Source organism: Onychostruthus taczanowskii, unplaced genomic scaffold, assembly GCF_017590055.1.
Source record: "Onychostruthus taczanowskii isolate IOZ18803 unplaced genomic scaffold, ASM1759005v1 scaffold40, whole genome shotgun sequence".
In the NCBI taxonomy this organism is placed as follows: domain Eukaryota; kingdom Metazoa; phylum Chordata; class Aves; order Passeriformes; family Passeridae; genus Onychostruthus; species Onychostruthus taczanowskii.
In genome coordinates this window covers 5,189,301-5,204,750 of record NW_024501460.1, presented here as the reverse complement: position 1 = coordinate 5,204,750, position 15,450 = coordinate 5,189,301, and the positions used below count along the sequence as shown (strand labels likewise).

Genomic DNA, 15,450 nt, shown 5'->3' with positions numbered 1-15,450 from the left:
TACGTGACTCTGTGGTGAGAGAGGGAAGCAGCAGAGTGTTGGTGTAGGACTTCAGAGTTTCTGGAACTCCGGGTGATACCGTGTTAGGGGCACATTTAGTGCTTGCTTGCTGTTGTTTGCAGAACTTGGACATTGGTAACTCATAAAAAATTTTCTTATTGCTCATGTTACTTACTGCTCAAATTTTGCTTTGGATTAGAATAATAATACAGGTAATAATGCCATTCAACTATTTATGGCATAGGCATAATGTTAAGATAAAAACTCTTAATACAGGTTCATCTGTGGGTTTTTCTCCTGTACAAGTTTGTGAGGAGTATATATCACTTGCTTAAAAAAAAAGAGTGTTTCTGAACTATCAGAAACGGATAGCAGGCTTCCTCATTACAAATACTGAAATATAATCAGGTAAGCCCTTGAAGATGTAGATACTAGAGTCTCCCTTAAAAATAATGAGTCTTAAGCAAACAAGCAAGAGTTCCCCCCCAGTACCTGTGGTACATGTTCTTATTTCTTTTCCCATAAATTTATAATCATCAAAACTGTTTACATGAAAGCTGAGCTTCTCACATGGTTGTCTGATTCTCAGAGGAATGATATTTAAGAAAGCAGTGAGCATCACAAGAATCACGATAAACTTATGGGAGTTTTTTTGTACATTACGGTTGTGTGTAAGTTTTGAATTGAAGTTTTTAGAGAAATAAATGTATGGGCAGATGGTGATATTTACTTAAGGGAAGCTGAATTCATTATCTGACTAGGACTGGGTATTTCAAGCAGCTGTTTGAAAATGAGAACTCACTTTCCATGAAGGAGAACGTATGTTTCAGAAAAATGGGGTCTGTTTTCAAAATGTAAGACTATCCCTTGCTTAGCCTCTATCATAGTGGCTTCTGATATATGTGTGAATTCATTTATTGAAGAACATTCTCAGTTATGATCAAGAGCTAATTTGATGAAATACCTTTGTAAACTGTTAACTGCCCCCCCTGCCAAAGGCAGTCATTCTTAAAAGTTTCAAAACTAGATAAAATTTATAGCTGTTACTTATTTCTAAAGATATTCTACCAGAAAAAGGATGAAACCAAATATTCAGTAATTTTACACTTCCCCACCAGAATTAATTTCTGTCTATCCAACTTGCCTTTGATTGATTGAGATACAATGACTTGAGGAAATAGACCTATGGAAAACTTCTAGACACAAGCCAGAAGAAAGAAAGCCAAATGTGACCATACTCATTACTTTTTACAGATTTGTTTTTTTGGGACTCTCTAGTCTAGTATGTCTGTTCATTTGCATACATATTTTGAAGCATGAGAGTATGAAAAATAGTCTCACCTTGTTTTTTTTCTACTTACAGTTGTTTTCCTTATGTTCCTGTGGAAAGCTAGCCAGATAGTGTAAACCTAAAGACTGTATCTCTTGAAGACTGTGGGGTATTTATTATTGCTTATGTCCTTTCTTCCCCCAGTTCTTTAAGATTACTTTCACAGAAAATTCTTTTAACTCAGAAAACCTATGGCCCTATAATTCTTGGTTCATAGAGAAATACAAGCCAGTTTGTAGCAGATATCTTTCCCTGATCCCTTAACTTCTAATGCCTCTGTTTTCCCATTACATAATAAGCAAATTTTAATGCTTAATTATTTTACTGGGACCTTTGCTAATATTTCTGAAGCCCAATGATAGATTTTGAAGTAATTTTTCATCTCACAATGGTCTTATGCATATGGAGTGACTGAAAGGTTCATCACTCTCAAAACCCTTTGGTTTTGGAATTGGCTTTGGGCTCTACAGAGAATGCAGCTGTTTACACATGAAGCACAAAGCCTGTCTGTGAACAGGGAGGATGTGTAAAGATGGCCCTTTGATGGGAAATGAGTTCTTCAGTTCAGACAACTTGAAGAATCTCATCACTTTGCCTTCCTGGTACCTGACAATCCTGCCTCCCCTGTACAGCCGTGGAAGCTGTGCAAACAGCCGTCCTGGGGAACGTGTAGAACAAGGGGTTTTTTGATCACTGCAAAATCCTAACACTGGTTCTGACTTTATGCAGTCTTTATGGTGAATCTTGTGCAATACTCATGTGTGAATTAATAAGCTGTTTATATATAAATATATGACTTGTTTGGCCATCTGTTTTTTCACAGTGGTTCAGTAGTTTGAAAGGTTAAACTGGTTTTGTCTGGCATTAAATAAGAATTAGTAATGATTGCATAGTGCGTGCCTCATGCATCAGGTAGATGTGGAACATGTTCTGCAGCTTCTGCTAACGGAGATCATACAGCAATAACTTAATTGCTTGTTACAAGCGAGTTTTGACTGCTGAAGGGCACTGTTAAGTTTCTGAGTTTCTCTTAAGTAATATTAAGTTATTGCCACATGTTTTAATTGGGTGAAAAATAGTGTTTCAAAGAAGGTCTGATGTTTATTTATCTTTAAAGATCATCATCTGGAATGGGGTTCAGGCTAGGTTTAGAGTCATTAATACTATCAGTCATGCAGAAGCCTAATAACTGAATATATAACAGAAGCCTAATATATCCTAGCTGAAATTTGACCACAAGGGTATTTTCCATCCTCTGAAGTCAAAAGAGTGGTTTATAGTGGCAACTTTGTCATACTAATCAAGCAGACATTTGTGTTTATCTATCCCTAAGATAATAGCAATTCCTGCAGCAACATTGCAGTTCCTAACTCAAATATTTTTAATTCCTTTTCTTTCTCTAGATCATAAAAAAGCTTACAATGGCAATGCTCTGGAAATTCATGAGAGTAGCTAAGTATTCTAAAACAGCTTTATCATCAAAAGTAAGAGGAATTCCCACCCATTCAAGGCATTCTTCATCCAAGTCTGTACCTTCAGATTTTGCTGCCAGTGCACCCTGCTCAAATACTGTGGAACTGCTTGGTAAATCTTATCCTCAGGATGACTACAGCAATGTCACAGAGAAGATTCTTTCCAAGGTGGGGAAGAACTTGCACAACAGAAAACATCACCCTTTGTGGCTAATCAAGGAGCAAGTGAAGGAGCACTTCTACAAGCATTACCTAGGACGCCGTGGGACTCCGCTCTTTTCTGTGTATGACGGTCTTTCTCCAGTGGTTACAGTCCAGCAGAATTTTGATAGTTTACTTATTCCACAAAACCATGCCAGCAGAAGGAAAGAGGATAACTATTACTTGAATCGTGACCACATGCTAAGAGCACATACGTCAGCCCATCAGTGGGACTTGATACACTCTGGCCTGGACGCCTTCCTGGCAGTGGGAGATGTGTACCGCCGAGACACGATCGATAACACCCACTACCCTGTCTTCCATCAGATGGAGGGAGTGCGTCTCTTCTCCTGCCATGAGGTATGAATTCTCTAGCTGGGGTGAAAGACATTTTGGGTAAGTTGCTTGGTCTTGTGTTTGCTGCAAGCAAACTTCATCCACATGAACAAGGTTCGTGCACGTAAGCATGTTGCAGCAACAATGTTATGCTGCACATTGATAAAGATCAAGTGATTTATCATATAGCAATATTTTTAATTTGCAAAAAATGTAGATGGAAAGTGTTGAATTTGAAAACAACTATAAAATTCCCTAGGAAAGTGTGAAAAATTGAAAGACAATATTATTGAAAGCTAGCATAGTGAAACAATCTGAAATGAAACAACTTGTTCAGTTAATGATCTGCACAACTCAGTTCTGTTGCTGTCATGACTCTTTTCTGGTGAGATCACTTTACCAAAATCTCTGTCAAATTAATTCTTGAAGAACTCCTTGGATGTGAGTTGTTACAGCTACTTCCATAGTACAGTTTTCACTATAGTCTTTTTCTTTTAATAGTGCCAACCTGACATAAATGAATGTCATTTTCTAGGGAATTGTTCCAGTCTTCAACTCATCCTAAAGCTGCAATGAAGGATTCATCTGTTGCAGCCAATATTTATGTGTGCGTGATGCATGCACACCCGTCAGTCCAGAGGCACCAGCTGAAGAGCTCTAGGTTGATGTCCAAGACTCTTAAGTTTATATGTTTTGTTGGCACAGCTTGCATGCTCTGCAAATGCCCGGGTGTCATTAAGTACTCTGCTGCATCATTGATCAGTGGTAAATATAAGCCAGTTTGTTTTCCAAATAGTAATTGATTTGTATAATTTGTGTATGCTTGTAGCAATACTGCCAAATTCACAGTTCTATAACTAAAACTAGCTTATTCTAATAATACTGAGATGTAGACCATTCTTAATGTGCTTGCCAGCGGGTGACAGGAGCTTGGCAGAGAAGCCTGATGCCTTTGGATGCCTGAGGGAAAACTAAGGTAATCACAGAACACTGCTTTTCTCCATGATGGAAGGTGCTCGTACTGCCTGTGCTGCACTCTCCCACCCCGTGCAAACTCATACCTGAACTCATACCTGCCTCTGCAGGTGTCCTGAGAGCTGTGTGGGGCTGAACTCAGCCTGCAGCTGCTGCTTTGGTAACCACAAAATGGAAATACTGCAGACTTAGTCAGCCTTGTTTGTTTGCTGCTCTTTTCCCTTAGGCCTATTTATGAATATAGTCAGGATGTATGGTATACAATACTATATTAAGAAAATACAATTCCTTAACCATTTTTATTCATCACACAATATTTTTTTTACAGTTTCACAGAAGTTCAGTCATTCAGATGGAAATATTTCACTTGCCACAAAATTATAACGTCACCATTATTGCAGGATGAAATTTCTTCAACCTTGGGTGTGATTGATCTAATCATTGAGCTACTTGTTTATGAATATACCCCTTAAGAAATTTTGGTCCTAATGATGGACTATTTCTTTCAGCTCTATAAATTTAATAATAGGAATAATAGGATTTGAATAACTGGGAACAGAGTTACAGAAATGTTTTCACTGACATATTCTATCTAGAAATATACAGTGTTCAACAATCTAATTCATTACACTGGAGATTGTTTCTATTTCCCCAAGAAAATAATGGGGATGTTATTGGGGATTTTCCTAAACTGATGAAGAAAGAATAGTGGTGTGGTGTATGATCTGTAAAGTGTTGTTTAATGGGCAACATAAAAAATTATAAACCTGAGCATGATCTGATGCATCCTTTTTTGCTTCAGTTTGTGTTTCAGTATATACCCCTTTTTACAGTCTTAATCACAAGAGCCTTGTGGAAAAAATGAATGTGCAATTCTGAAATTTCACTGGGGACTATTTCTGTGTTTTGTATTCTGGTTGCCTGTTCAGAATAATCCACATTTAAATAATTCCAGAAGGAACTGTCTGAGCAGAACAAAGACTAAATAGAGGTAATACTGCATGAGAGAAATGCTCTGATACTCATTTATTTATACTCAAGTTTGAGCTGTAGCCCACTGAGCAGAAACATGTGACTGTCAGGGCCTGTTACCCTTCTCTCAGACTTCTCATTCCTAACCAGGCTTCAGTCTCTGGTGAGAGGAAATTTGCACAAGTACCAAGGATCAGAATCTTTGGAACCAAAGGAAAAAGAGCTCTTACCTACAAGCCCTGGGTACATTTCATGTTATGGCCAATACAGTAATTTTACATGCTGTTGTCAGTTTGCTGCTCTAATTTGTTCTTTTTCTTTTTAAATTTATCATTCACTGTCTTCTCAGTGTAAGTGACCTAAGAAGATGTCAGAAGAAAAACAAAAGCTTAGAGTGATTTTTATAATAACTTGAGCTTAGAGGAATTTGATGTTTGTTCTCAGTTTAGGAGGTGTGGGGAGTCATTTTGTCTTCAGCTGAAATTTTATTCAGGATACAAAAAATATAGGTGTATATAGGTAAATCTCCTTTACAAATACCTAATTCTGTAGTCATGACTAGGTTAAAATTCCTGTCCTATGATGGAAGCCTTCATCATCATTCTTTATATCAATTTTAAAATCAGTATGTTGAAGTAAGATCTGGAAAAACAAACTAAGTTTGGCAGTTTTGCAGTATTTTTTCTGATATATTTGTGAGCTATTTGGTTTTTTGGCTATATGTTTTTTCATGATGGCTCAGTGATTACTTTTTAAAGAGAGAAGTAATCTATAATTCAAAGATGGGCAGGTAACTGATGCATTTCTGCAGCTTAGTATGAGTGTAAATATTAAAGTGCTAAAGAAATTGCCATCTCCCAGACTAACTCATTGCTAAAAGTTAGAATAATTCATGCTTAGAAAATGTTATTAAATTTTATTCTCATAAAAAATGTCCTTGGACTGCTATCAAAGAACATCTGAAAATACATTTAGACATGTTTTCAATATATTTAAAAGTATTTTAGGTGGTTATTATCTGAATGCAATAGAAGAACAGGTAGAAACTGACTAACATAAATAGTTAAAACCAAAAATAACTTCCCAAATCTACTTCAGAATTCTGAACAAAAAATGAGCTGTTCTTCTTAAACAGTACCCCCAGATGATACCCTTTTGTATTCACTTCCTCCAACATTCCTGCTTTTCTTCTAATTGGTGTGTGAATTTTTTTTTCCTTCTATGGTGTATGGCTTTTTTTCTTTTGGTTAGTACTTTGGATTGGCAATTTTGATACTGCTGTATTCAGATCTGAACTGGCCAATTTTCTTGGGTGTATTATAAGAGAAATTATTTCCGTGCTATGCCATTGCCTTTGGTGCAGGTCCATAATTTATGGAAAAGAGAAAAAAAATCTCAACTACATTGCACTTTGTGCATGTTAGCCAGAAGAGGGAGCCAATATAAACCCAATGGCAGTCAATGAACAGATTTCAGTTGACAACAAAAAATGTTTACACATTTGCAGGAGACTTCATGTGGTGTTTTATAGTCTATACTAAATAATACATAAATTTTAAGGGGAACAGATGCTAAAACATAGGAATTGCTCCTCTAATTTAGTAACCTTGCTCCAGTGGAGGCCAATACAAGGTTGTTTAGATGAAAAAATTATGCTCTCATCAGGCTTGTTTGTACTAGAAGTAGTAAGGATATATCTTTATTCTCCATTGAAATGCTCATGGTAGAAATGAAAACTTTTTTGTTAGGATGCAATGGGAAAAGAGTAAATATTCTAGTTACAAATAAAGAATTGCTCCTCCAAAGCACTATATATAATTTTTTTAAAAAGTCAGTATTGTAGCTTCTTTTGTTTATATCCTGAAAGGTAAAGGCCTTTGTCCTAGGTAATAGGAGATTAGTAGATTTTTCTCTTTTTCATCGAAATACATACTCCTTTCCTCATCTTCCCATACTTCAGTACCTTGGCAATATTCCTGGTGTATTGTTAAAAAAAAAAAAAAAGAGGTTGCTTTTATCCTTTTCCTTGTGGTATGGGATGATGTGAACTCCTGATTGACCACTCATCTGCAATTTTGGGGTTCTTTTTAATCAAGTGCTGTGCTGGGTTTTCCCCATGGAAAACTTGTGTCTTTAGGTTTGACTTCTCCAAAATCCTAGATGTTACTGCAGCTTTGGACACTGTGCTGTTGCTCTGATGTATCAAAGAAGGGCTCCTCCCTGTCTTCAATCCCTTTTTTTTAATCTTCACATGTAAAGGAATTGAAATCAATTTATAGTGTTCCAGGGATCAACCTACTTCATGGAGTTATTTGGAGCTTTTCCAGCATGTCTGAGAGTGCTTGTGAGTGGGAGTCATAGTAGCAGTGTTTAGCTGGGCACAAAGGAACAAATATTTTAAAAGGCTTAAATGGCCAAGGAGCCCTTCTTAGCTTTCTACAACTTATGAGTAGGGTTGTGAGCAAAGCGTCAGTCCCAAGGAGCCTGAGAGCTGTCCCTCCTTCTCACAGGGAGCAGCAAGGCTGGTGCAGGAGCAGAGGCGCTTGAACTAGATCCACCTGGGCAAAAAAAAGGAGCAGCAGCATTACTTTGCTAGAATATTCTGAGGTGAATTTATTCCTGAAGCTGCATTTGAACTCAGTGGTCACAATGAAGAGCCTGGCTAGTTTAGGTGGAACTGATTTCACTTTCTCCAGTATTTATCCAAGATGTGAACATTGTATTATTCGGTGTTTTCCAAATTGTGGTGTATAAATCATGCCATAATAAATAGATCTTCACTGATCTGAGGATTCAAATTGTATTCTTTGTTATTTTTAGTCAAAAATTTGACAGTGAAGGGCATCAGAAGGTCTGTTAGATTTTGATAGTGATCCATGGTCTAGGCAGTTTGAAAACTGATGGTGCATCTTTTACTGCGGAGACTTCATATTTTTTTCAGACGTTGTCTTTTTGTTGTCCAGCTAAAAAAACCCAAAGAAACCAACAAAGCTTTTCAGAATAAAGCCATTAAATCTATTAAATACAATATTTAAATTGTGCAGGAGAATAAAAAAAAGAGGAAAGTGTCCACTAGTATATTTGGGAAGTCTACGGTACTTAAAAGTCAAGGAATTTCTACTGCTGCAGAGACAGAAGTCTATGATAGATGTCTCATTATTTCAGGTATCTGTGTGGCAGTGTTACTTTTTCTTTCTGGTTTGAAAACATTTATTGTTTTCCCATTTCTTACTGAAACACTTTGATTAGATTAAAAAAAAAAAAACAAACCAAAAATCCAGCCCTCCACCCCTAAAAAACAACAGAGGTTACCTTTCATTGCTGTAATTGGAGAACTAGAATGGAAGGATGTAGAAATTAGGGTGAACACCTTCAAGTTTGTGGGTTGAAGTAGTTTTTTTGCCATTTTCTGCCCCCCAAAATCCTTATTGATATGCTGTGAAGAGCATTCTGTCTTGTGGCTGTGTATCTCTTTGGTGCCTGAAACTGGCTGCATCAGGGTGTATAGTTACACCTTGGAGGCTGGCTGAGACTGAAATTAGATTTTCTCTTTGAGGCATCTATTGGTGGCATCTTCAAAATTCCTGATCCATTTGCTGAGTCTTGAGTTCCACACCACATTTAAAATATTGTGGGAATGGTTTGATATTTGTAAGTGGATTCAGAGTGCAGCTGTTAGTTAATTTTTAGAGATATTTATTAGGGCCAGTGAGACAAAATGTATTTGGGGTGGCAAGGTTGGGTGTAGTCACGTGCAGATCCTCATCTAGAGATAATTTTAAATGCCTGAGAGTATAAGTATATGAATATGATTTATTCATTTTCTTAATCACTGGTGTATGCATGAGTGGCGGGAGGAATACACAACTGCATTGTGGAAAGACAGGATATAGTTACAGATCTCTCTGATCTCAAACCTACTATGAATGCCATCCTGAAAAGAGGCACTTAATTTTGAATACTAAGTGTATGGATAATGAAGGGATGTGAGACTAAAAAGTCTGTCAAATGACGGAGGAAATGCTGAGGTCTTTGTTTAAATCACAAATGTGACTTCTGCCCTTCATGCCAGGCTGAGAAATGCTGGAATGTGCTTTTGCTTATCCCCACAACAAGGACCATAGCTCTATTTGTACTTGTCCAGTTAAAAGTCTGTCTTGCCATTACATGTAATCAAATTTTGATTTGTTTTTAAATTTTATTTTTATTATGAGCTAAACTGTGAGTAAACTTCATGCCAAATGCTTAGGTCACTTCAATTCCTTTCTGCCTTCTCCTTTGTAATGAAGCATCAGTCAGATATGCTGCTAAATCCTGGGAAGTATTAATTTTTTTGACTTTTTCATGGTGATCCAATATTCAATGTTTTGCACACCTTTGCTCAAAGAAAAATCTTCGTGTCCTTACACGAGACAGACGCGTAGGTGCTCGATTTATGGCTACAGGAAATTTCCTTCCTGCTTGTAATAGTGACTGATTGTATTCAATGCAATAAGATAGTGCATGCTGTTTTAGTCTGCTCTGAGGGAATGAATGTATGTGAAATTGGTGTCTTGCATGTGTCAGTGTTTTATGCAAGATCTTAGGTATTTTTTTTCTCCATTTGCACAGACATGTGCCTGAGAAAAATTGGCATGAAAAAGGAATGACTGTAGGTGATTCTTCATTTTATTCAAGCTTTGACTTTCCTGGCTTTATGTGTACAGAAATGTTGAAGTGTTTCTAATCCAAGACGTGTACTTAGCACAGTTCAGTTGTTGTAGTAGTGAAATTGGCATATCGGTTTAAAGCTGCTCGTATTGACATAGCAATGTCAGTGAACGGGAAGTCAGGAATAAATATTAATACAACTGTAAGGTATCTCTTTTTTGTTTCTTGGTATAATCCCATCTGCAGCTGATGGAGCCTCCGTGGAGAATACCAAAACGCCTCTCTGTGCCTGACTGTAAGGGGGAGCTGTTGTCTTGCCTGTTTCAGGGACTTCCCTGTGGCTGTGCTTTCAGAGCCTGTCTGAACTGGACTAGAGTCACACCTGTGCCCAAAGTGACCCAGCCCTGTTCTGTGTGCTAGCTCATCTCTTGGAGCTGCTAGTATGCTGATATTTGATTACTAAGCTGGACTTGACCATTTTCACATCCCTCAGTTTCTTCCCTTCTCCTGAGTTACTGCCCATCTGGATCCATCTCCCAGCCTGGCTCAGTACACTGCTGCATGGACCCTTGCCCTGGCTTGGAGAAGGAGCCTATGACTTGGAGGCACTTGGAGATAGTGCCTGTGACTTTTTTTGGCAGGATTAGGGCTCAGGCCGGTGCTGCATTATGACTCAATGTATTTAACGGTTCTTGCATGTATTTTGTTTCCACATCTGCTATAAGCCACTGAAATAGAATTTTACTTTAGACTGTAATTGTTACATCAACATTTCAGAAATAATACAGCAGTAAGGACAAGTATTTCTATGTACTTGATATGTATGCTGTATTTTGAAGGCTAGCATCCAGACTGTCTGTTCTTTGTAGTGGTCTGAGGAGTGTCTTAAGCTGAAGGGAGGAGTAAAGGAAAAAAGGAGGAAGAGAGTTTCATGTCCTAAAATACTGCTGATAGGTAAAATAACAAATGTACCTTCTAATGTGTAAATACAGTGTATTCTGGTCAAAAGAGGGAACATCTCCTTTGCCTGAAGGGTGTTTCTGGCTTAGTGAGTGAGTCAGTCAGTCAATAGAAAAAATAGCTACCTGTGCAGGGTTGCTCAGAGCAGGAACCTAATTTAGGCCCTCCGTGTTCCTCTGTGAGGGAGCCTGTGTCTCTCCACTGGCCACCTGGTGAGCCTAAGACAATTATCCTCCCTAGGCTAATGCTGGCCTCTCTGAATTCCCCCGGCTTTCAAAACCACGTGCTGGGTGACCGATCTGCCTTGCTGACAGCAAATTAGTTGTAGGGTGGGTATTATCTTCTTGTTCCAGTCAAGGTAGGATTAATATCAGTGAGAAGAAGGGGGTTTAATCTTTCAGATGAGCACTTGAATAAAGAATCTGTTATTTGAAAGTGTGATACTTTGTTTGTCAAGCTACTTGCTGGCTTTTGGTTAGTAAAGGCATTTCTGTTAGACTGGTGGAGAACAATTTTATTTGGTATTTATACATTCCCTTTTTAATTTAGTAATTTCTGCAGCACACTAAGAAGATTAAGAGAAGAAACATTTTCTAAATCTGCCAGCAATCTCCTTGTGGCTAGCAATACAAAGTTAAATACTACTGGAATTTTTTTTTTTTTTTTTTATTTCTTCAATCCACTGCGGTGCTAGTTTGCCTGCTGTCTAAACTCAGACTCTTCATTCATTGTGTCTGCAGGAAATGTGCTAGAAACTAGTCCTAATTAATTGTATCTAGCATTTGTGGAATACCAAGGATTCACTTGAACTTTTTGTTTGGAGCATTTAGTGCTCTGAAGGCATCAAACTGCAGTTAATAACTCACGGATGCCCACAGAAGTTGTTTTAAGGTTACACACTATTCGTGGCATCTCCTGAGTAAGAGCTATTTGTGTTGGGAGGCTTAATGGAAAGAAAATCTCAGTGCATGTTTTTCCCCTCTGTGTGTGCTTGATTGACTAGGGGAAGGTAGAGGAGGAGGGGTAGGAAAGAGCACTAGAAGCATTTTCACAACTGGCTCTCCCTACCCTCAAGACTTCACCCCAGATATGGGAGATTTGTACAGCTGTAAGGATTTCCAACAAAAGTACTCTTTAGATTGTAAAACCACCTGCTTGTTTCCCCAAGACACAGAGCCTCTAACAGTGTTGTTTAATGAATGTGTTTTATTTGTCTCTCTGAAAGGATATAGTTTTGCTGGTATGTACCTGGCCAGAAACATATGGGGATATGCAGAAAACAGAAATATTCAACTTGCAGCAGATGTGGTAGGTAGCAGTGTCCAAATGAAGAGCAAGTCTGCCACATCCAAAACCAGCTGTCCCTGTGCTTCGTAACTTATCTGGATACCCCCACCTGAGATCATGAATCCTTACATGCCCCAAAGACAAAATTCTTGTTCACAAAAAGGATGCTGTGTGTGGGAATATACAGGAAAATGGTAGTCCTTAAATGAATGTAAACTGTACCCAGGATGAATCAGCTGTAAGCAGCTTAAGTCTCACTAAACTGCCAGGGTTTGTTTTGGGGTTGTTTGTTTGTTGGTTTGGGTTTTTTTTTGTTTGTGGTTTTGGTTTTTTTTTGGTTTTTTTTTGCGGGGTGGGGGGGGGTTGGTTAGTTTGGGTTTGTTTTGGTGTTGTGTTTCTGTTTTTTGTTTCTTTTTTGTTGTTTTGGTATTTCTTTTATATCATCCAAGTACTAAAATAGTTGAAGTTCTGATAAATGCCATTGAGTTCATTGTGTTTTGTAGTTTTTGGGGTGTTATTTGCATACACTGTTTAGAGTGCTTTGTTCTGCACGATAACTTTCAAAGTAACTGAATCAAAAAAGGAGACATGCTTATTTGTAAATTATTATTTTCCTGTAGCTAATCATATTATTTGATGATAGAAATAAACTAGATATAATTATTTGAGCATTTTTGTTCTTACAGAGATTCATCTCTGCATTTAGTGAACAGAATTTGTATTAAGTCAGTCTTTGTTTGTTTTTCACAGTGCAGACTTAGCAGGTAAGATTCCCACTTTAAACAGAGAATGAAGTTTCATTGATTTTCATTCTGGAGGTCACTGATGCAAAGCATGGTGTTCTTGTGGTTTTGTTTTTGTTCTAGTTGTTCTCCAGCATTAAAGATGGTGAAGGTTTACAGCTGTTTGAGCAAGGCCATCGCACTGCACACAAGCAGGAGTGTCACACCATGGAGGCAGTGAGACTGGTGGAGTTCAACCTGAAGCAAGTGCTCACGAAGCTCATGACTCACATCTTTGGTGATGGTAGGCTCTTGCACCTTTTCCCCCAGATTACTCATGCCTATAGTCGTTTGGGCTTTGGAGAAACATTTTCCTGCATAACACAGACAGGAAGCTTAGAGGTTGTGTTGGCAGCTGGTAATACAGAAACAACCAGATGGGTTTTTCCAAGAGGCCACACATTCCTCTCTGGGTTTTCCTAAATACTGGTGCACACAACACTGTGTTGACTCAGCAGGTTTTTGTGAAAATATTTAGGTGTGCAGCATGTCAGAGTAACGTGGTGAGCACAAATGCAGGTGGGGACGTGTGGAGACACAGCTATCAGCAGTGGTCTGGCAGAAGCTGTGTGCTAAAGGCCTGTCAGAGTGGGTCCTGCGAGGAGAGGCAGCTCCAGCTCCAGCACAAAGCTCTGCAGGACCCCCTCTGCTTCATCCTCGTGGGCCTCCTGTGTTCCTGGAGGGATGGAGCATGGGTGCAGCGTCGCATCTGGGGTGCATGGGAGCTTGAGTGCAGCTGGGCAGCGTTCAGATCCTGAACCAGCTGCATGGGGATGGGCAGGAGCAGGGAAGGGGTGCCTGTGTCCATGTGCTGCATCCCTTGTGCAGATAAATTAAACCTTCCAGCTGAGGGCAGACCGTGTTTGCTAAGTTCACATCAAGCTGAACAGTAATTGTTTTCTGGTACTTACAGTGGAATGAGGAAGGGTAATCGATGTGTATATGAATGAAGTATTCTCTCCTCAGAAATACCTGCTTTCAGTTTCAGGAACTGAATTTATAAATGGCCTGAGTCAAAATTGCTACATTAATGCTATTTCTTGGCAAGGAGGCTGCTCTTCTGAGCTGATTCGTTTTTCTGTTGAGGAAATACTGTATGGTATTAGAATGCATGAGGTATCTTGCCTACTTTCTAAGGTGTCTTAAGATGTTTACTGCACTTAGAGCAGTAGTTCCAAGAGTGGATTGATAATGATACCAAGTTCTATATATGACTGCTTGAATATTTTTCTGAATTTTTCAAGTTGACTTATAGCACGCAAAACTTTTACCAGTTATTGTCTATTCCACCTGAACAAAAATTTTGAAGTTCCTCGGCTCAAAGCTTCTTGTAGGTGTGTTTTACTTAACAGTGACCTTTTTAAACATACAAAATTGGTATGAAAGTGGGTAACAGTAAGAATGATACATGTAGATCAACTTCAGATGCTGAGGATGTTTAAAGTGAGCAATTTCACTGAGTTATTAGTGGTATCTCAGACTGCAGTGGCATCCTTCTCTAACTGTTGACAGATATTGCACTTTAATCCTCAGCATGTTTGCTATTACTAGTTCTTATACAGTCCACCCAGTAGCTAAAAAGACATTAAAATATATTCATAAATTATTTTAAATGTACAAACTAAAGGTAGATCCCACCTTCTTACTCTTGGGGATTTCTCTTTCTATACCCCCAACATTTTTCCTGGAATACAAACACAAGATATAGTTATTGCATTAAATTTAATATGCTTTTAAAATTAAATTTACATATGTATGTATATATATGTGTATTTGCCCTATTCCCATTATATATATATATATATATATATAATATATATATAATATATATTTCCATTTGCCATATATATATTTCCATTTGCCCCATGGAAATACAGGAATTCAAAGTATTCAAAGTTCATGTTAGGCACAAAGTATATGAGATTGGTGCAGTGCAACTGTCTTGGGGCACGCATAAATAAATTTGTCTTTTGATAGCTGTCATCTTTTAACTAGCATTTTACTCTTTGCATGGTACTCTTGATTACTTTTTGTATCTTGACTCCTATAAATGTTAACTTAATATTTAAAATATGTTTATATGTGTTGCTCTTGGAAAATTTCTATGTTTTTCCTATATGTGGATATTTCATAAGGCACCATGTTTTCTTAAAAGCAAAAATTTAATTCCTTTATCCTTTGCATCAGTTGTATTCTGTACAACCTGTGCTGTCAGCAGAATATTGAAGTTGCACATCTTTTCTAGCAGGATAGCATGACCCCACAGCTGCAGTGAGTGACTGAAATGTTGCATTGTCATACAGTCAACTGTTTTTTGTAGGTAGATTGTTTGGATTGTAGCTTAAGCTTGCTGTACATGTTAGTTTTATATATACTGGATTGTACCTGAAGTCGCGGACTTGGAAGCTGTGCTTCTGCAGTGCTTCTCTGGGAATTTACTAGCTCAGGTTGATGACAGACTGAGGATCTCTGCAGAAAATCATAT

The 15,450-nt window shown here is 38.1% G+C and overlaps 1 protein-coding gene across 3 annotated transcripts in view; it reads left to right on the top strand.

Moving 5' to 3' along the window:
- Positions 1-15,450, top strand: part of FARS2 (phenylalanyl-tRNA synthetase 2, mitochondrial) — a 231,548-nt gene that overhangs the window by 51,707 nt on the left and 164,391 nt on the right. For all 3 annotated transcript variants that reach the window (XM_041413155.1, XM_041413154.1, XM_041413153.1), the window contains 2 exons: positions 2,734-3,363; positions 13,050-13,209. In XM_041413155.1, the coding sequence (XP_041269089.1) occupies positions 2,752-3,363; positions 13,050-13,209 (772 nt within the window). In that variant the 5' untranslated portion in view covers positions 2,734-2,751. The remainder of the gene's footprint in view (positions 1-2,733; positions 3,364-13,049; positions 13,210-15,450) is intronic.